The sequence below is a fragment of the Myotis brandtii genome, unplaced genomic scaffold (genome assembly GCF_000412655.1).
Source record: "Myotis brandtii unplaced genomic scaffold, ASM41265v1 scaffold2247, whole genome shotgun sequence".
Lineage (NCBI taxonomy): Eukaryota > Metazoa > Chordata > Mammalia > Chiroptera > Vespertilionidae > Myotis > Myotis brandtii.
The window spans coordinates 107,928-130,144 of record NW_005358421.1 but is presented as its reverse complement, the minus strand read 5'-3'; the positions used below and the strand labels follow the sequence as shown (position 1 = coordinate 130,144).

Sequence of the window (22,217 nt, the reverse complement as noted above, 5' to 3'; positions counted from 1 at the left end):
AAGTTTGCAGGCCAACGCTCTATCCACTGAGCCAAACCGGCTAGGGCACTTACTGATTTTTAGAGGGGGAGGAAGGGGAGAAAGAGAAACATTGATTTGCTCTTCCACTTACATATGCACTCATTGGTTGATTCCTGTATGTGCCTTGACTGGGTATCAAACCCATAACCTTGGCATATGAGAATGACCCTGTAACCCAGCCAGAACCTAAAACTTAATATCTGATTATGATGTTTGATCCTTTAAGAAGCAATAAAGAATGGTTGTGAAAACTATGTATGTGAGGAATAGATATGCAAAAGCTTACTGATATTTAATGGGCAATCTTTTATTAACATTTTATAGCCTTATTGGATATTTATCTTTGGTTTAAATTGCACATACCAGTCAAGAATGGTTAAAAAGTCATTAATTTTAGGGGGGAAGAGGTGGAAGAGGGCATAGAGAGGATAAATGATGATGGGAAAAAATAAAGTGTTTTGGTTTTTTTTTTTTAAGTCATTATTTCTGCTTTATATTTAACTAGAGGCCCGCTGCATGAAATTCGAGCACGGGTAGGGTCCCTAGGCCTGGCCATTGATTAGGGCCCATCGGGGCCTTCCTTCATTCCGCGCCGCCCCCTGATGGCCAGCGTACATCATAGCGAGCAATCGAATCCTGGTCGAACTCCTAAGGGGACACTTTGCATATTAGCCTTTTATATATATAGATGTTGAAATATTCTCAGTTGTTCTAGCTAAATTATAGTACAAGGAATTTTTTGCCCCATATACTGTACTTATATCCATGAGAATGTAAAGTACATGCAAAGTGTGTAAAATACACATCCAAATATTGGAATTCTGCTATACTTCACTCTGGTTTGGAATATAATTTAATACTCATACTTATACCAGAATCACACAAATGGTATGTAACTATAATAACCTGTTGGAATATGAAGCCTGTTCTTTAGAATGGATGATGCTAACAGTGTAATATTCAATGATAATGAGGGAAAAGTACTATCATAATCTGGCTGATAGGTACTTAGAATATCTATTCAAAATCAAACTTCATGGTAACTAGCATTTTTGAAAGGTGAAAGTAACCTGTAATTAAATGGTACAAGTTATATATAAGCACAAATAGTGCTGCCATTTTATCCAGACTCCTATGTTAGGAAAAATGGAATAAAGTTCAAACTTTAAAATTATAGAAAAGCAAAGAATATAACATTGGGATAGATAAAAGTACAAAAGGAATGACTGATTTGTGTATAGTAAAATTCAAACTTATGTTTGCGTGCCATGTAACTGACAAAGGATTCCATATAAATCAAGAAAATGATCAAATAATATGAGTGGGCAAGTCACAGATGAGAACTTTGAAAAGATGTTTAATCTCACTAGTAAAGAGTTACAAATTAAAACATTGAGATACCATTTCACTGCCATCAGATCAGCTAATGTTGAAACAAAAAACCTGACACTTTCACATGTTGATGGGTCTGGAACAATAGGATCTCATCTTCGCTGATGGCAAAGAAATTTAACTTATATTTTGGAGAATGGTTTGGCAACAACTAGATTTAAAAAAAAATATATATATATATTTTATTGATGTTTTCACAGAGAGGAAGGGAGAGTTAGAAACATCAAAGAGAGAAACATAGATCAGCTGGCCCCTGCACACCCCCCACTGGGGATGTGCCTGCAACCAAAGTACATGCCCTTGACTGGAATTGAACCTTCAGTCTGCAGGCCTTCGCTCTAGCCACTGAGCCAAACCGGTTAGGGCAACAACTAGATTTCTTGAAAATGCTTATACACTAACCCTGTCTTTGGGTATTACATTCTATAGGAATTCTTGGCCTGTATACTCAAGAAGACATGTACTAAAAGTTCATTTCAGTATTGTTTTTTATTGTAAAACTTAGGAACCTATGTCCATTAGAAAATGGATAAATGGTGGCATATGTGTATATGTAGCTGTTAATACAAACTGTGTATTGACTACATTTCAAAAACGAGTTAAAATGGCCTAGTGATATGTGCTATAAGATAGTCATTTTAGATCATGAAAACAAAGACTGATGTGTACACATACTAAAAACATGTATGAGAATGATAAACACCACAATCGGGTTTTACCTCTGGAGAGGTATGTAGAAAATGGGATTGAGATGTATATAGGGGTGCCGAAAATTGTATATAATGTGTTCATTTAAATAGCAAATGTGAGAAAAGTGGTCATTCATATATTTTTATATGCTTGATTTTTAATAATAAAAAACAATATTTAAAAAACTTTGGTGAATGGGTCTCTGTATCTCTGCCTTGATTTCAGTGGTCTCATCTCCAGAGCATCCTAGAAATAATCCAGGGAAGAATTTACGCTATGAGAACAGGACACATATTACCAAGAACCAGTTTAGTTCTTAGTGTTCCAGACTTCTGCGATATTAAGACTTTGTAGCTCCCACACTATATACACTGAGAGATAATATAGTAACTCACACAGGCTTTTAGCCAAATGGGTTGGAAGTTGGAAACAATGGTGTGGGGGACACTAGGTTTGGGAAATCTGTGGGATGATCTTAATGAAGTAGGAAGGGATATTGCAGAACAAAGGTAATGGCTAGGATTACAAAGTTAGGTACTTGTGCTGGTGGAATTTGATTGCTTTGTGTTTTATAACTTTAAAAAGACACTGTATCCTTTTGTATTTATTTCTACATTTGGCATAGTCAAATCCAGAAAATGCACAAAAGGCTCAGATTGCCAAAATACAAGTTAAGGGCTACATTTTTTTTTTTCATCCAATGTGTACCACTAGAATTATCTCTGTAAATTCTCAGAAGATAGACATTGAAATGTATACAAAGGCCAAGATAAGCCTTTCCAGTTACTGTGAACAAGTTGCAAAAAAATAAAACAAAAAACTAGTAGGAAGTTGTTTTATTAGGATAGGTTTTTGTCTGAAGGAGATTTAGTAACATTCACAACCCGTAAAGGGTTTGCAGGACTTGGTGTCCATTTTGTTGCTGATTCATTGGATTGTGTGTCACAGATTCACAGTGGAGTCACATCACCTGGAAAGGTGGCTACAAAAGACAGTGTTAAGGCTTATATAAGGAGGACCCCTCAAGCCCTCCCCAGCTTAATTTCTAATATGAATTCTAATACATGCATTGAGCGAAAAATCAGCAGAAAAAAGAAAGTAACAGGTAAAAACATTAGGGTCCAACGGGTATACACTTTTTAAAAACCACAAGCAGATCCAGGAGAGTACACGGGCAGATCACCTCAAAAACACACCTGTGGCGCCTGATCCTATTGCTTCATTTCAAGCGTTGTAATGAATGTGCATAATGTGGACTCTCTACCAAGGAAAATTCTATTTAAGTCTACCGTATATAGAGGATGTGTAAAAGCTGGAAATACGTCTATTTCAAGATGGACAAAAAATAAAATGGCAGAATTTACCTCAATGCGTAGGTGATAGCTGTCCAGTTTTAGGTATCACGATTTTGGGGAATTTTTTCTGAAACTAAGAAAGCCTGTGCTGCCCAGTGGGCACCCCCCATATTTTCCCTGGATAAACACCTACTCAGAGGCGGCCCTGTGCTTCTCAACTGGCGCCCCCCTGCTCTTACCCTCAGGAGACTGGCATCAAATGTTACCCCCTTTTAAGCCAGGATGGGACTCGGGGCTGGTTGAGGGCAGTAAAGGACACTCGACGACAGTAGGGCTCCCAAGTCGGAAACCTAGACTAGGCTCAGTGGGAATCGCCTCCTCACAGCGCCTGAGACAGGCATGCCTGGTGGGTGCGTGGCCCAAGTCGGTGTCACAGCGGGCAGGTCCCAGCATCCTGAGCGGCTGGAACTCCCGGCAGGCTCCGGGGCGACTCTGCGCATGCGCTCTCAGCTGTAGTGGCGACGCGCGCAACGAATGCTTTCGTGTGCTGGCATGGTGGAGAGAACCGCGTTTTCCCGCGCTTTTTTCTCTTCTTGTGTCGCCTCAGCTTAGGTATGTCATTAGAATTATTTTCTGTGTCCAGCGCGGAAAGCCGGCCGAGAATTTCAGTGATGTTTCTGTGAATCCAAATCTCAAAAAGTTGGCCCTTGATAACTGGGCAGCTCGCTAAATTGGCTCTTTCCGCATCTCGTGGAGAAGCTGGTATTATCTGTGCCTCTCGCTCTTCGAGAACGGTCTCGGCTTCGAGACTGTTCCCAGCTCTTCTGCTTCCCGCTGCCCATTACCCTGCGGAGGGAAAACAGGCCTCCGAACTGCGGCAGCCTGGCCTGCCGACACCTGTGGAGACTCACGCTGAGGGCAAAGGTGTCAGGGTCCTTGTCCACCCTGTGACCAATGCAACATTTGTTGTTGTTGTTAATATTTGTCCATTGATTATTAGAGAGACTGGAAGGGAGGGGAGAGACAGAGAGAGACATCGGTGTGAGGGAGATTGGCTGCCTCCCCCACGCCCCACACTGGGGCCGGATGGAGCCGGCAACCGAGGCGCGTGCCCTTGGCCAGAATCCCAGAATCCCACCCGGGACCCTTCGGGGTGTGTGTGTGTGTGTGTGTGGGGGGGGGTGGGGGTGGGGGAGAGAAACCACGCCCTAACCACTGAGCCAAACCGGCCGGGCCCAATGCAGCATTTTTGACAGAATTTGTCACTGGAGGAATGTGAACATTTTTTCTTGGCGTCTAATTGGTGTATTATTATTATTATTATTATTATTATTTTTACAGTATATGACTTATTTTAGTATATCCAGAAGATTGCTGCCCTGTGCGGGTTAGTAAAATTCCAATAAGAGTGAACACTATATTGAAAACTAACTTAAGAGTGTATTTAGTTTTACAGATGTTTTAAATGGAAGTGTAGCATGGAATAGTATTTATAATAACCGGTGAGTCTTGATCTCATGATAAAAATACCTGCGTTTACGCAGTTTTTCGTGCTTCATAATGGTCCATCACTTGGGTGGATGAGGTTAGTTTCCATTTAATAGTATCAGGTTACTACGACTCTGTAGGTGAAGAATCTGAGAAATCAGCCATATATGAAAAACCTCAAATTACTTTGCAGTAAAGGATGGCTGAAATCAGTTCCTGGACTTTTCTGTCTACCAAGTGTGAGAAGTAATACTGACATATCCTAGCAAACTAAGAATGGGTAATAAATTGGGATTTTTGTTTATGAGTTAAGGAATGACAATAAGCACTAATTTAATTTTTTATTTGTACTTTGTAAACTTTTCTAAACTTTCCCCCCATGTACATATTATTTTTTATTTTACTAAAATTTGGAACCACCTGCGTCTTAACTTTTTCATTAATTTTTTTTCAAGGCCTTTGTAGTGGTTTGCACAAAGCACAATTAATATGGTTAAGTGATTAAAATCAACACAATATATTAAATGTAATAAATGCAAAAACATTAATGTACATTATTATAAAATTAAAACATGGTTTCTTTCTTTATTTCATTTTCACTGCAATTTGATTTATTTGACCTTTTCATTTACTGCTTGTTAGGATTCATTTCAGAATCTGGGACCTCACTGTATATTATGTCTTTGTGTGACGACATGCTGCTTTGTAATTATCGAAAGTGTCGCATCAAGCTCTCTGGTTATGCGTGGGTCACTGCCTGCTCTCACATTTTCTGTGATCAGCATGGCAGCGGTGAGTTTAGTCGTTCGCCAGCTATCTGCCCAGCTTGCAACAGTACCCTTTCTGGAAAACTAGATATTGTCCGTACAGAACTCAGTCCATCAGAGGAATATAAAGCCATGGTACTGGCAGGACTTCGACCAGAGATTGTGTTGGACATTAGCTCCCGAGCACTGGCCTTCTGGACATACCAGGTTAGTGCTTAGGCTAGTTTCTTTGGAGAGTATGATTTGAGGTATATGTAGAAATTTCTAATGTTTTTCCTTCACCTGTGTTTGTATTTATTTTTTATGAATGTATGGAAAACTTTCTTTTTAATACATTTTTTCTTTAAAAGTAATATATTTATTGTTGAAAATCCAGAAGAAAGAACAATTAAAAAAACCGTAATTCCATCACTTAGAGATAATTATTGTTGATATTTTGTGTATTACTACTTTTATGTATATAAATATGTATTTTATATATAAATATATATTTTTATCTTTACAAAAAAAGGATAATACCACACATACTGTTTTTATGGCCAGTTAAAGTTGATGATATATTATGCCTATTATGAATATTTTATTAAATATTTTTAAAGTAAGCATTATGTAATTATAATTTTAATGATTGCATTGTATCATAATTTATTTCCAAGTTACTAAAAATGCTTTGATGAGCATTATTAATATCAAATTCATGTCTTTAATTATTTGCTAAGATTAAATTCCTGAAGATAGATAAATCAATTTCTTTTTAAAAAAATATATTTTATTGATTTTTTACAGAGAGGAAGGGAGAGGGATAGAGAGTTAGAAACATCGATGAGAGAGAAACATCGATCAGCTGCCTCCTGCACACTCCCCACTGGGGATGTGCCCGCAACCAAGATATATGCCCTTGGCCGGAATCGAACCTGGGACCATTTAATCTGCAGGCCGACGCTCTATCCACTGAGCCAAACCGGTTAGGGCTAGATAAATCAATTTCAATGTTCTTTAAATTGCAGTATTTAAACAATTTAAAATGTTTTTTAAATTGCAGTATTTAAACAATTTACACATTGTTTTTTGTTAATTCTCACCCAAGGATATTTTTCTTTTTTTAAAAAAAAATATTTTTATTGATTTCAGAGAGGCAATGAGAGGGAGAGAGAGCTAGAAACATCAATGATGAGAAAGAATCATTGATCAGCTGCCCCCTGCACATTCCCCATTGGGGATCATGGTTCATAGGTCAACACTCAACCACTGAGCCACACCAGCTGGGCACCAGAGGATATTTTTCCATTGATTTTTAGGGAGAGTGGAAGGGAAGGGAGAAAGAGAGAGAAACATCGATGTCAGAGAGACACATCGATTGGTTGCCTCTTGCACGCACCCCAACCAGGGCCAGAGATAGAGCCTGTAACCGAAGTACATGATCCTGACCAGAATCTAACCTGGGATCTTCAGTCCATGGGCTAGGGCTTAAAAAATATTTTTATTGATTTCAGAGAGGAAGGCAGAGGGAGAGAGAGAGATGGAAACATCAATGATGAGAGAGAATCATTGAGTGGCTGCCTCCTGCAGGGCCCCACATCAGGGGTTGAGTCCGCAACCCAGGAATGCACCCTGACCGGGAATCAAACAATGACCTCCTGGTTCATAGATCGATGCTTAACCACTGAGCCACGCTGGCTGGGCTAAATTGCAGTATTTTTAAATTGCCCTCAAATTAGGTTATATCAGTGTGTTCTATTAAGAAGTATATGAGGGTACTTGGTTCTCCATACTTTCGACTTACCAATTGGATATAGGTAGGTTGGCTGTGGGAGCACACTGACCACCAGGAGGCAGCTCCTGCATTGAGCATCTGCCCCCTGGTGGTCAGTGCACATCATAGCAACTGGTCGACCAGTCGTTTGGTCGTTCAGTCCTTCAGTCACTTAGTCTTTTATATATATAGATTAGTCTGTGACTTATCTTTTATTCTCTTGACATTGTCTTTCACAGAGCAGAAAATTTTAATTTTAATGAAGTCTAGCTTATCAATTCTTTCGTACATTTTGTCTTTGGTGTTATATATACTAGTAAAAAGTCACCACCAAACCCAAGGTCATTTAGATTTTCTCCTATGTTATCTTGTAGGAATTTTATAGTTTGATATTTTACATTCAGGTCTGTGATCCATTTTGAGTTAATTTTGTGAAAGGTGTAAAATCTATGAGTAGATTCACTGTGACCTAAGTATATTGCTGGCTATTGCCCAGAGTCTCCTCTCAGTTACTTGCCTTGTTGGCCTTCCCAGTATGGCTGCATGCTTTCACAAAGCCAACGAGAGAGTGTACTAACAAGACAGATCTTATATTCTCATGAAGTGACATCTTGTAATTTTTTTCTGTGTTTTAGTTACAGGTCTCCCATCCACACTCAAGGAAGGGAATATACTAGTAAATACCAAGAGACAGGAATAATTGGGGGCTATCTTATAATCTGTTCTTTGCACTATGATTTACTTAAAACATAGGATTATATTTCTTTTAAAAAAAACATATTTTTATTGATTTCAGAGAGGAAGGGAGAGGGAGAGAGAGATAGAAACATCAATGATGAAAGAGAAACATTGATCAGCTGCCTCCTACACACCCTCTACTGGGGATCAAGCCCTCAACCCAGGCATGTGCCCTTGACCTGAATCAAACCTGGGACCCTTCAGTCTGCAGGCCAACGATCTATCCACTGAGTCAAACAGGCTAGGGCAGATTATATTTCTTTTTTTAAATTTTTTTATTTTTCAATAAATAATAGTTTTTATTAGTAGATATAGTATATTCCTTCTAGTTTAACAAAAAAAGCATCATCATTCCCCCTTCCTCACCCTCCAACCCCTAATCCCAATATAATTTTTTAAATTTTATTTTATTGTTTAAAGTATTACAAATAGTAGTCCACCCCCCCCCCCCCCCCGGTACATGCCCTCAACCCCCACCCCCCGTGTCTTGCGTCCATTGGTTATGTTTATATGCATGCATACAAAAAATTTTTGGACTACATGTCATTTGTAAAAGTTAGACAAATGCTTACTTCTTTTGTTGGTGTAATGGTAGTGGTGTGATAGTATTCCTCCAGATTTTTTTATGCATTTAGTTACATAACATATTACTTTCTATAATAATCATCCTATTGTACACCCCGATTACTTCTTAACATGGTTCTAAATGTTAATAATACCCCAGGATAATCATCTTTCTTTTCTTTTTGCATTTGTCAAGTTTTACAATATATAAGTTTTATATTTATTACCTTAAAAAATCTTTTTTTCTCCTCTCTTGGGACAGGTACATCAGGAGCGTCTCTATCAAGAATACAAATTCAGCAAAGCTGAGGGTCATCTGAAGCAGATGGAGAAGATATATACTCAGCAAATACAGAGCAAGGATGTAGAATTGACCTCTATGAAAGGAGAGGTCACCTCAATGAAGAAAGTGCTAGAAGAATACAAGAAGAAGTTCAGTGACATCTCTGAGAAACTTATGGAGCGGAATCGTCAGTATCAAAAGCTCCAAGGCCTCTATGATAGCCTTAGGCTACGAAACATCACTATTGCTAATCAGGAAGGTAACTTTGAACCATCCATGATTTCCAATTCTGGTATTTTTGGCTTCCCATTAGGTAAGGAAGGACATATAATTATCTAATATTTGTTCTTTAAATCAGTGATTTTTCACATTGTGTTCTGCATGGCTCCAAGTAGTTAGTAGAGACTCCAAAGGCTGAGAATGGTGATAGGCTCTAGATTCTTCATCCATGTCTCATTCTGTACATCATTTATCTATTATCTTTTATCTATTATATTTGTTTATGTTTAAGTTACAGCTTCAATTTGAACAGAAAGTAAATATCTTCAAAATAAAATTTCACAAATTGCTGCTTTAAATGAAAAGCTATTTAGTTGCAGTAATAATAATAATATTAGCTGCCATTAATTAATTAATTATTATTATTATTTGTTAAATTGATTTTTAGAGATGGAGGGAGGGAGGGAAGGAGATAGATAGATAGATAGATAGATAGATAGATAGATAGATATCAGTTGCCTCCTATAAGTGCCCTGACAACTGGGGATTGAACCCACAATGTAGGTATGTGCCCTCCGGGAATCAAATCCATGAACTTTTGGTGCACAGGGCAATGTTTTAACCAACTGAGTCACACCAGTCAAGGCTAAAAATGTATTTCATTGTGTCAAATTACTTTTGGTGATGAGGTCATGGCTGTAATTGGAAATTGCATCACAGAAGAAGGTACAGTATTTATACTGTGGTCAGGGGGAGGGATGGGAACCATCATGGTCCTTTTCTTTATTTAACATTAGGTTTATATTTTATTTGTCTTGTATGAATTGAGTTCTGTTAAAATATTTATTGAATGAATTTTGTCTTTTTGGTTTTAAAAATTTGTAAGTAAATAGATGCTTAAGTTTTCCCCTTCTTTCCCCCCTAGGGAACAAATCCAAGTTTCCTTTGGACAGTACACCAGTTCAAAACCAGGGTGGTGGAGACGGAGATTTTCAGTTCAGACCATTTTTTATGGGTTCTCCCACAGCACCTGAACCCAGCAGCAACTTTTTTAGTTTTGCATCTCCAAGTCATGAATTAGAGCAGCAGCAAGTCTCTAGCAGGGCCTTTAAAGTAAAAAGAATTTAATGCACTTTACAAAATGTTTCTCTGTTCACTCTTAGTGATTTCATTTATCAAATAATCTTTATTCTAGATAGGAGTCACCAACCTCCCTGTGCTACTAAGTTTTGAAGTTGTCTTCACATATTCAATTTTTAAGAAATTGAGTGGCAATGAGGAGTGGCTTTAGAGTCTGGTTCCTTTTTCTGTTTTCATTATTTAAAGCATGAGCATTTTATTAAACTCAATTTCATTGTGAACTGTTGAGTTTTTACCAGTAGTAGGAAGGTTATAATATTATAAGGTGCTTTGTAGATCACAATTTGTTTCTGTCTGGGCATTTCTGACTGAGCTATATGTTTATGCATATGTATAAAAGCACCTATGTTATATGTCTGCATGTCATTTTGGAGTTTGGTATTTATGCATATATGTATATGCATATTCCTTTATATTGATATTTTGCTATATTTTCCAGTATATTTATGAGAAGATTTAGTTCTCAGGAAATGGTAATGTATGTCTGTAGTTTGTTATTTGGGTGTATACATTTATTCCTATATATTTACATATTTGCCCTTGCATTAACTTGTTTGGAATGTATGTGCTCATTCAGTGAATGAGAGTATAATTTGATGTACATGTGATCAGTTCTTATTTCTGTTTAAAAATAATTTACATTGATAAAGTTATTTTGTAAAGTTGAGTTTTTGCCATTTATTTAAAAATAAAATTATTCCTTTACTGTTTTGTCAGCTGTTGTCTTGGGTTTATTTATTATTTTTTATTAAATATATTTTTATTGATTTCAGAGGGGAAGGGAGAGGGAGAGATAGATAGAAACATCAATGATGAGAGAGAATCATTGATTGACTGACTCCTGCGCTCCTCCTAGTGGGGATTGAGCCTGCAACCTGGACATGTGCCCTTGACTAGAATTAAACCTGGGACCCTTCAGTCTGAGGTTGACATTCTATCCACTGAGCCAAACCGGCTAGGGTTTGGGTTTACTTATTTAGTAATGCACTTCTATCATAGAAAACTTACAATATGATATTAATCTCAAGAGGTTATATTAATTAAGATACTTTAAAAAATTTAAAATTGATTTTAGAGAGCAAGGGAGACGAGAGAGAGAGAGAGAGAGAGAGAGAGCGAGCTCATGAGAGAAGGAGAAACTTCTATCTGTTGCCTCTAGCACTCACCCCGACTGGGGATGGAATCAAAACCTGGGTATGTGCACTAACTGGTAATTGAACCTGCCACCTTTTGGTGAATGGGACCAGTCTTCAACCAACTGAGTCACACCAGTTAGGGCTAAAATACTTTAAAAAATGTATTCCCTGTTTGCCTTTATTAAATAGTGAGCATTTTTGACAGATAACTTATTTAAAGTATAGACCACAAAAGAAATTTGAAGGACACTTTTAGTAACTATGTCCTGTTAGAGGCAAGACTTGAAATCATACTGGTTAGGGGGATAGAATGTCTGGGTTCTAATTATGGCCTTTTTGGTTATGCACGTTTGAGTTTAAACTTTCTGGGCTTTTGTTTCTATATCTGTAAAATGGGGGATTGAATTTGATTATTCAGTAAGCCTTTTGTAACTATCAAGTTTTGTGATTTATTCTTATTGGTTTGGGAAGAATTACAATGAAATTATACTAAATGTCAAATCCCATTGATTTTTAGGTAATAAATCATACTGAAATAATTTGAGGATTTTTTGTTGTTGTTGTTAATCCTCACCCAAAGATATTTTTTTCCATTGATCTTTTAGAGAACTGAAAGGGAGGGAGAGAGAGAGAAATATTGATGTGAGAGGGACACATAGATTGGCTGTCTCCTGCGTGGGCCTCCACTGGGCCAGGGAATGAACCTGCAACTCCCAGGGCCAACTCTCTAACCACTGAGCTACACTGGCCAGGGCAAATTTGATGATTTTTTAATATTTAGTCATTATAGAAAGGGGAGTAAATACCCCTTGCTTTACATAATTGAATAGAAAGCAATTTAGGAGTTTAGACTAAAATCTCTTCAAAAATATTTATTTTATTAAAGTTTAGTTGACATACAATATATCAGATTCAGATGTACAAATAGTGATTTGACATTTATATATCTTACTAGAGCCTGGTGCACCAATTTGCGCATGGGCAGGGTCTGGTGGCCTGCCCCAATCTGGCCCATTGGGCCTGGCTGGCTGGGGGGAGGGGACACAGGAGGTTGGCCAGCTGGCCCCGCCCTTGATGGGAGGGTTGGGGGAGCGATTGGGGCCGGGTTAGCAGAGGGGGAGGGAGGGGCTTCTGGCTGTTTGGAGTCTAAAGTGCACTTTCCCTTTCCACTAAATACTGAAGACTTTAGCTCTAGTAGTTTCCCCTGACTAGAGCTGAAACAGAAGATGTCTCCCCAGAGCAGAGTGGAGCAGACCAGCACAGCCCACAGCAGATGGGCCCAGAGCAGAGCTGACTAGGAACGGAGGAGAGCTGTCTAGCTGGAGAGGGGCCTGGCTCCAGGACCACCTGGCCCCAGGACTACCTCACAACTGTGCCATGCTGTATTACAATTGAGCTGTTTTGCACTGAATAAAGTTTCCTTCTTTACCACACCCCAAATTGGGGATTCCTGTTGGCATTGAATTGGTGCCAAAGACCACTTGTCTGAGAAAGAGGATTAAAAATCCTGACTTAAAAGTTTTAAACCCTGGCTGGGTAGCTCAATTGGTTCGAACATAGTCCCAATATGCCAAGGTTGCAGGTTCCATCCAAGTTCAGGGCACATACAAGAATCAACCAATGAATGCATAAATTAGTGAAACAACAAAGTGATGTCTCTCTCTTACCCCTCCTCTCTCTCTAAAATGAATAAAGTTTTAAAATGTCCCTCCCTATTTCATAGTAATCACACAGATTTTACAGATTACAGTACAAAGTATTTTTCTTCCATACACAGTTTTTAAAAATATATATTTTTATTGACAGAGAGAGAAGAGGAAGGGAGAGAGAGAGAGAGAGAGAGAGAGAGAGAGAGATAGAAACATGGATGCGAGAGAATCATTGATCAGCTGCTTCCTACACGCCCCCCACTAGGGATCAAGCCCACAACCCAGGCATGTGCCCTGACCACGAATTGAACCATGACCTCCTGGTTCATGGGTCCACACTCGATCACTGAGCCAAGCCAGCCAAACTCTGCCTTGAACTTTTGTTTCTTGCTGTAGATTCACAGAATCAGTCTGGAGTACAAGTAAGCTATAATTAAAACTAAACAGTAAAGAGAAACTTTGTTAGGACTATTACATGCAACTTTTAAAATAGTTACTTATTATTGAAAAGTTGAATATATTCACATGGTACAAATTCAAAAGGTACAGAAAAGGCACCTGTCTCCCAGCCACTGGCTCCCCCTTTCTGGAAGCAGTTATTGTTGCAGGTGTCTTGTGTTTCTTTCAGAGAGAGTCTATGTGGAAGTAAGTAATTTTTTAATTTAAAAATTATGCTTATTTTTGAGTAACTAATACATGTACATAACAATAAATTCAAAAGTGTACATAGTGAAATTTTCTTTGCCTACCAACAACTCTCAGTCCCCCTATTTCCTTCTCCAGAGACATTCATTGTCTCATGTATCCTGGATATATAGTCTGTCAATAAGCATTATTAGTGCACTAATATACTAGTATATTAGTGATGGCTTTCATACTACCCCAAATGTAGTAGATTTATTAGGATAGTGTGTTCAAAATGATAAAATTCCTCATACATAGAAAATCACTGTAAAGGTATACTACATTTCCTTCAAATTTTAAACTTGTAACAGGCATCTACTCTCAACCTGTCTTCTTTTTGGGGTATTATAATCTGGGCATAAATAAGTAGAAAAAAATGAGACAAAAATATACAGTACATGCAATTAGCCGAGAACAGATTGTTTCTAGGATTTTGGAAATGAAGTTTATGAACTGTAACGTGGCATCTCCTTTGCTCTTTAGGCATTGGGTTAAGTTGGTTAGGAGCGATACCCTTCCTTGAAAACCAGCTCCTCTACTTAGGTGCAGGCAAGCCTCCAGCGCCCTAGATGTCGCTGTGGCTCCAAGATGAGCGTAGGTATGAGTCTCTCTGGTTATAAAGTTGGGGGCGGAGTAGCCGAGAGTGGCCAGGAAACGATGGCTGATGAAGAGGAAGAAGGCAAACAGATCTTGCAGAAATTGCAGGTGGGCCCGTAGGATAAAACCTGAATGCGCTTTTGTTATCGGGAGAAGCTGGGAGCCCAGTTTATGCAGTACCTGCGAATTCCGTGGCACCTCCTGGACGTCGCGTGCGTCGGTGTGGTTACTATAACAACTCCCGAAGGCGCCGTCGCCGCGGGCCAGGGGAGCGCTCGGGCCAGGGGGGGCGCGCGGCCGTGTGTTGGGACCTCCTGCTGCCGACCTGACTTAATTTCAGTCCTGTGCGGAAGATGATTTGTTGCTCCTAACTTTATTCCTGCACATTCGTATGAAGCCTTTTTTACCCCCTCGATTCACCCATAACAAATAGCGTACACATGTTTATGGCAGATTTCCAGGAGCTGTTTTGATCCCCACAAAGGCCGTTTCTCACTTCTCTGCTTTGAAATTGGCAATAATCACAGTAAAGGCTTGCGCCGCATGTGTCCTGGTTACTCCTTTTAGTACTTAATGGTTTTGTTATTCTTTGGGATCTGATGCAGAGGGGACCAGACTCCACCCAGTCCGCAAGTGACTGCAGTTTTGAATAGGGCTTGTGTTTTGTACTAGGTAGGTAGGTAGGAGCTAACTCCCTGACTTGACTCTTTATCTTTCTTTTAATGACCCAAGATTTTTTTCTTAAATCTCATAAACTCAGTTCTTTGTGTTATAAAACAGCTTGTAATTTAAACATTAGACCTGTGACAGGCTTGTAACTTGCTTAAAGGCTCTCATGCAAAAATTTAAACATTAGTGAGATTTTGTTGTCGTTTTTTTGGAGCAGATTTAAATGATAAACACTTTTTAGAATGTGAGCTTTACTGCCAGTCGACTTGGATTAACTGAACTTTATTTCCTAGTATGACTGGCTGAAATATAGAAATATTATTAGTGTGTATATGCTTGTGTGCATGTATGTCTCTCTCTCTCTCTCTCTCTCTCTCTCTCTCTCTCTCTCTATATATATATATATATCCCCGTTTCCATGTTCAAAGCTGTTAAATCGAGTTGTTTACCCATATCTTCAGAAAAAAATCACTTCTACTGTCGTGGAAAACAACCTGCTTCCCTATTTATAATGGTCTGGCGCTCTAGCAACTTCAGCGCGAAATTATAGCTAATTTGCCTACAAACGTCAGGTGGTCAAAATAATCTGGCCACTCAGTGTGTGTGTGTGTGTGTGTGTGTGTGTGTGTGTGTGTGTATGGAATAGAGGAGAAGAAAAGAATAGTGATATTGCTATCCATGGGAATGGTGGCAAGCTTTGATTTCATTCTTATAGACATCTTAGGGTATAAGGGAAAAGTGTATTTCTCAAAGAGTGTTTTACAGACCATTTTTATTACAGTCGTCTAGAATGCTTGTTAAAATGCAATATTTTGAGTTTTGCTAAAATTACTAAAATCAGAATCTCTGCAGGCCGGGTCCTGGAAATAATACACACAATAAAATTTGAAAAGCACTGATGCACAGGGTGCTGGTCCATTCTCTTTGTTCTGGGTAGGCTTTTAAATTAAGTATAGGACGTAAGTATTTGTTAGAGACAAGGATTATTCTTTAATTCATTCAATTAAGTCTTGTCTGGGGTTCTCACCACATAATCGAACCATTCTTGTGCTTCCTAGGAACTGGTGGATCAACTCTATTCTTTTCGAGACGGCTATTTCGAGACACACAGTGTTGAGGATGCTGGGAGGAAGCAACAGGATGTGCGGGAGGAGATGGAGAAAACCCTGCAGCAGATGAAGGAAGTAGTGGGTATGAGTTCCAAAGGAGCATGCAACCCCTTGCCCATCACTGACATGTGATAGGGTTTTTTCTCTTTCTGTGTACTCTTGGATATCCTATTTGTGGCTGCTACAGCATGGTACAACAAAATATTACCCCTTGCAGGATGGCAACCTTTCAGTCCTCTAATTTTCCTAAAGTTTGATTATAGTAAATGCCATGAAATAAAATAACATACTTGTTGCTTGAACTATTACAGTGATCTTCTTAACTGACCTTTCTGCCTCTAATTTTTTTTTACTTCCAAACGAACTTACTTAATGACTGTGGCCATTATCTTTTTAAATCATTACTTAAAGCATTTAATTTTATCCTTTTGCCTGCCTCTTTGCTCAAGTGTCCTCAAAGATTGCTACTATTGAATGGTTGAACTCTAAACCCCTTCATCTGGTATTTAAGTCTCCATTTTCTGACTCTTTTTTTCCCCTACCCTTATCTCTGACTGCATACTTACAGGGGAAGTTTTTATTTCATTCAGGCTGGATCATGCATTCTCCCATGAACGTGCCACATGGTTTATGCCTTTTTTTGTTTACATCATTTTCCTTCTTGGAGGGTCTTTTTTTCTTTTTACCTTTTAAAGCCCATTCATTGGTTGTATGCACATGTTTTGACTGATTTTTTTTTTTTTTTTTAAGAGAGAGAGAGAGCGCAGAACAGAGAGGGATAGAGAGAGAAACATCATTAATTGGCTGCCTCCTGCATGCCCCCTACTGGGAATGGAGCTTGCAACCTGAGCATGTGCAATGACTAGGAATCCAACCAGTGGCCTCTTGGTTCATGGGTCAGTCAATCTCTGAGCCACACCGTCTGGGCAGCACATGCTCCTTTTCATTGTTGTTTTAATTTTTCACATATATGCTTTGTCCTCTCCACTAGATTGTAAGCCCCTCAATGGTAGGGATAATGCTTTAGTTGTCACCTCATTATATAACATAGTTCTCTGCCTGTGGTAGGCTTTCAATAAGGGATTTGTTCATAAAGATTTTTCCTCAGATATTTTATTTCTAGAGCTGATGTGGGGTTATTCCTTGAGAGAAAGTGTTCTGGTCTTATCGGTAAGACTGCCTGGGTTTTTCCACTTTCCTGTATCTTTTTCCCTTTCTCCTAGGTTCTGTCCAGGGCAAAGCACAGGTTCTGATGCTAACTGGGAAGGCACTGAATGTGACTCCTGACTATAGCCCTAAGGCTGAGGAGCTTTTGTCAAAGGCTGTGAAGTTGGAGCCCAAGCTGGTGGAAGCCTGGAACCAGCTGGGGGAGGTGTACTGGAAGAAAGGGGATGTTGCAGCTGCCCACACCTGCTTCTCAGGAGCCCTCACCCATGTGAGCTGACCACTGTCCCCTCAGAAAACACAGATGGGATTTCTTTGGTTCTATGAATTTCCCTAGGATATGAATACCAGAGTAGAACTGTATTGGAACGAGGAAAAAATAATCATTGAGTAAGGGAGGGGGAACAGACCTTAATGAGGAAAACAGGGATAGGGGACTGAAAAAGGGAGAAGATGATGGGGTCAGGTTCAGGGGTAGATGAAAAGTTATCAACCAAGTTGATCCTTGTAGATGTGGCTCTAAGATACACATGGCAATAAGAATTAAGATGACAAAACAGATTTATCTATTAGGTAGATCTGCTATGTCTCCTGGACTTGGTAGAGTCGCCTTGTGAGGTAGGTGTCCTCTAGAGCCCAGTGGCTCAGCCTCCCCAGTCACCTGAGTTGGGCACTCCTGGTGTGCCCTTGTGGGAGCTGTGTGCACTGCCCTATTGTAGTTGAGCCTTGATTGATGTTGGTGACACTGAGAGGGATTGACCCCAGGTCAGTTGGTTGTGAGAATTGGCTGTGAAGATAGTGGAAGAGCTGCTGTGCAGGAGCCAACCTATGGAGCAGGACTTGCTTCAGTGGGGCTTTGGTGCTCACCAAGTCTGCCCCTTGAGTGTGTCACTCGTGGAGGTGGTAAGGTTGTAATCTGGTGTGGTTGAAGCTGACCACCAGGTACACTGGCTCTGGAGCCTCCTGGGAGGTGCGAAGTTAGCCACTGCCTGTGCCCTGCCTGGGGCCGTGCAGCATGAGCTACAAAGCAATCTGCAGATGGCTGCTACTTGTGTTGGGCTTGGAGGTGCCCAGGAGAGGCCAGGCTGTGAACCAAAGTGTGCTGCCGCTAGTGCTTGCCTGGGGCCACTTATTGAGAGGTACAGGGCATGCTGAGGCCAGCTGCTGCTTGTTTGAGAGATTTTAAGAAAGACTAAAGCATGAGGCAAGAGAGACCAGTTGTATGAGAGGCCACTGGAAATGGCTCACCTGCAAGTAGGGAGGGGCAGGGGTCTCAGAGAATCACCACGGCAGGGCAAAAAGTGTGAGCCAGATTGATGGAGATTCAGAATTGCACCTGCCTGTTGGCTCTGTGCAGAGGGAAAGTTCAGCAAGGGAACACTGGCCTCTGCCAGCACTTCTGTCTGTGAGAAAGCTGTCCCTCCAGCTCTTGCTCTGATTCTAGACAAATTAGTTCCCTCCCCAAATGTCCCAGGTTCCTTTCAAGCTGCTGCTCTAGTGATGGAGCTCGGAGGAAGTGAGTGAGTCTGAGTAAGTCTATGTGCAGGCCCTTTAAGAGGAACTGTCTGGGACTCCTACAGCCTCCCTGTCATTCAGCCATATTCCCCACTGGTTTTTATAGCCAGAAGTTGTGGAGACTACTCTTCCAAGCACTGGAACCCTTGGCTGGGAGACCTGGTGTGGGGCTGGGTTTCCTCACTCCTCAAGGAAACCTCCACAGCCATGATATCTCTCCCGATTTTAAATTGCAACATGTGTGTTTGGGAACAGCTGGTTCTGTGATTCCGTCCCAAGTCTCTGCCCCTCCTACCACGATGTGCTTGAGCTACAAAGTCTCGATGTGCTTCTTCTTTAATTCCCCAGTTGTAGGACTTCCGTTCAACTAGATTTCAGGTGGTTTTGGATGGTGGTGGTTCTGTATTTTAGTTGTAATTTTGATGTGGTTGTGGGAAGTGACAAGTACTGTGTTTACTTACGCTGCCATCTTGACCAGAACCCCTGATGACAAAACAGATTCAGAAGAAGATGGGGATAGAATAGATCTGGAAAGGGGAACTAGAATCAGGAAGGTTGAGTATGTGTCTTCTCCATTTGCAGTGCAAGAACAAAGTCTCCCTTCAAAACCTGTCAATGGTGCTTCGCCAACTGCGGACTGACTCTGGAGATGAGCATTCTCGCCACGTCATGGACAGTGTCCGACAGGCTAAATTGGCTGTGCAGATGGATGTCCACGATGGCCGCTCCTGGTGTGAGTGCTCTCAAATATCTCCACCCAATTCTAGGGCAATGGTTCTCAACCATGGCTACACACCAGAGTGATCTGGAGCCTACCCTATGGAGTCTGCCTCTAACTGTGAAGCCAGGGCATCTTTGTTTTGAAGAAGCCTGAAAGGTATTTTGTTGAACCACTATTCTATGAACCCTTGGATCTTTTCACTCAAGAGAGGAGTTTTAATGTTTCCACACAAGCAAGGCAGAGCTGTTCACCTTTCTCCTTTAGGCCCACGTTTGCCTCTTTATGCCAGCGGTATGTGGGGTGTACTAAATATAATGTCATCACTAGTTTGTGTCAGGCCTTTTTAAAAAAAAATCCTCACCCGAGGGCATGCTTAGAGAGTTGAAGAAAGAAAGAGAGAGAGAGAGAGAGAGAGAGAGAGAGAGAGAAACATCGATCGATCAGATGCCTTCAGTATACTCCCCAACTGGGGATCAAACCCACAACCCAGGTTATGTGCCCTGTCTGGGAATTGAACCAGTAACCCTTCAGTGCACAGGTCGGTGCTCAACCAACTGAGCCACTCTGGCAGGGCTGTGCCAGGCTTTCTAATAGACTTTTCAGGGTGATCAAAACAGATTGTATCTTTTTTTTTTTAAATATTATATTTCTTTTGTGAGGCTTTATTTATTTATTTATTTCCTCACCCGAGGATATTTTTCCATTGATTTTAGAGAGAGGGGAAGACAGAGAGAAACATCGATGTGAAGAAACACATCAATTGGTTGCCCCCTGTATGTGCTCTGACCAGGACCCGGGCCAGGGAGGAACCTGCAACCAAGGTATGTGCCCTTGACTGGAATCGAACCCGGGACACCTCGGTCCGCAGGCCAGTACTCTGTCTACTCAGCCAAACTGGCTAGCGCTGTATCTTTCTTTTTTAAAATATATTTTTATTGATTTCAGAGAGGAAGGGAGAGGGAGAGAGAGCTAGAAACATCAATGTTGAAAGAGAATCATTGATTGACTGCCTCCTACATGCTCCCTACGGGGGATCGAGCCCATAACCTGGGCATGTGCCCTTGACCAGAATCGAGCTTGGGACCCTTCAGTCCGCAGGCTGACACTCTATCCACTGAGCCAAACTGGCTAGGGCAAACAGATCGTATCTTAAACGCTGGCTCGGAGATGCTCCACCACTGTTTCAGTTTTTTTTCTTCCCTGAGGTGGGACAGGATGGCTAGAGTGGGTTGGAGTTGGGTATTTCCCTTCTTCAGGTCGGTTAGGTTCTGGTTAACTAGTTTCTCCTGAGGGCCGTCCTTGTTTACTTTTGTTAAGAACAGAGTGCTCTAGCACATCTCAGAATGTTCCTTTTTCACTCCCTCTGCTAGAAGCATGAGGGGATTCTTTCATTGACACTTCTGGGAATCTGGTTAGCTCCTGGAAGTGGATCTCAAAATATTGGGGGTCCCCCTTATGACTGAGACCCCTGCATTTTTTAACTCCCAGACTTGTGCATGCTGAGCCTCCAGTAATTCATCAGTTACAGTTCAGGTTCTCATACTCCAGCACTGTTTCCTGTGGCAGTTCGTGAGCTTCTGTTCCGTTACACCACACTCCCTGTATTCACCTGTCTGTCTCTCCAATTTGGGGGGCAGTGGTTTGCCTGGTGTTGTCCCCTCTGTAATAAATCCAAGAAGAGTTGTGATTTTTTTCTGTCTCTTCAGCTTTTTTTTATTATGATGGAGTGGTGACTTCCAAGTTCCTCACATGCATAATGTAAACCCTTGTTTCTTTTCCAGATATTCTGGGGAATGCATACCTTTCTCTTTACTTCAATACTGGCCAGAACCCTAAGATCTCCCAGCAAGCCCTCAGTGCCTATGCCCAAGCAGTAAGTATTTATGGTCGCCCTGGCCAGATGAATAGAGGCAGAAGCAAGGGTGTTGTTCAGTCTTCCTTGTGGCTCTTTAGCAAGCAGGATGGGCACTGTTTGCTGGCATCCAATGTGTGGGTTTTGCAAAGCTGTGTCTAGAGAGGCGACATTTCTGCTTATCCCCTGAGTATTAGTAACCACTTGCGGTGTGGTGCCTTAGTGCTAGATAGCTCCTTGAGCTGTCTAGACTTTTTATAGGCATGTATCCAAATCACAGGGCCCATGCCAACATGTTCATCTTTTTAAATGGGAAAAAAGTCTATCTATAATAATAAAAGCGTAATATGCTAATTAAACCAGATGTCCTTCTGGATGAAGCCGTGGCTGTGAGGGCCGAGCCTCTTGCACGAATTTCGTGCATCAGGCCTCTAGTATTAAAATAATGCTTATTAAATTTGTGTGCATATTTTAAGAAAAATTAAACCTAAATCTTAAGTATAAATTAAGTGCTATCCCCAGATTAACCATTACATGCTATGGCTTTGGATTTCCCACAGGCTAAAATAGAAAACAGCATACAACCCATTCAGCATCACTTCCTAGGAGCTATTGCACTAGAGCTCGTGCTTTGCTTAAGCATTCAGGCCATTTTTAATCAGTAACCATTTGCACTGGGGTTTCTTCAGGCCTTGACTGCCTGGTTGCTCATTATTGAAAGCTTCACATTGGTTTTCTGAGCACTTTTTAGTTAGGCCTTATACTCACCTT

General features: G+C 40.6%; 2 protein-coding genes across 2 annotated transcripts in view; both read left to right on the top strand.

The window, feature by feature from the left end:
- The first annotated feature begins 5,563 nt into the window (after positions 1-5,563).
- On the top strand, positions 5,564-10,529 carry CCNB1IP1 (cyclin B1 interacting protein 1, E3 ubiquitin protein ligase). Its single transcript, XM_005866164.2, has 3 exons — positions 5,564-5,860; positions 8,971-9,304; positions 10,136-10,529. The coding sequence occupies exons 1-3, from the start codon at positions 5,564-5,566 to the stop codon at positions 10,336-10,338; spliced, it is 834 nt and encodes a 277-aa protein (XP_005866226.1). The 3' UTR covers positions 10,339-10,529.
- A 3,885-nt stretch (positions 10,530-14,414) lies between these two features.
- Positions 14,415-22,217, top strand: part of TTC5 (tetratricopeptide repeat domain 5) — a 16,270-nt gene continuing 8,467 nt past the window's right edge. The window contains exons 1-5 of the mRNA XM_005866163.2: positions 14,415-14,524; positions 16,144-16,276; positions 17,418-17,629; positions 19,456-19,606; positions 21,376-21,467. Of these exons, the coding sequence (XP_005866225.2) occupies positions 14,420-14,524; positions 16,144-16,276; positions 17,418-17,629; positions 19,456-19,606; positions 21,376-21,467 (693 nt within the window). The 5' untranslated portion in view covers positions 14,415-14,419. The remainder of the gene's footprint in view (positions 14,525-16,143; positions 16,277-17,417; positions 17,630-19,455; positions 19,607-21,375; positions 21,468-22,217) is intronic.

What these genes read in the sequence shown, in the direction of transcription:
- CCNB1IP1 (XM_005866164.2), top strand. Translation starts at nt 5,564, where the DNA reads ATGTCTTTGTGTGACGACATGCTGCTTTGTAATTATCGAAAGTGTCGC. An exon ending in TGGCCTTCTGGACATACCAG is followed by an intron (nt 5,861 to 8,970) that starts GTTAGTGCTTAG and finishes CTCTTGGGACAG; the next exon opens with GTACATCAGGAGCGTCTCTA. An exon ending in TATTTTTGGCTTCCCATTAG is followed by an intron (nt 9,305 to 10,135) that starts GTAAGGAAGGAC and finishes TTTCCCCCCTAG; the next exon opens with GGAACAAATCCAAGTTTCCT.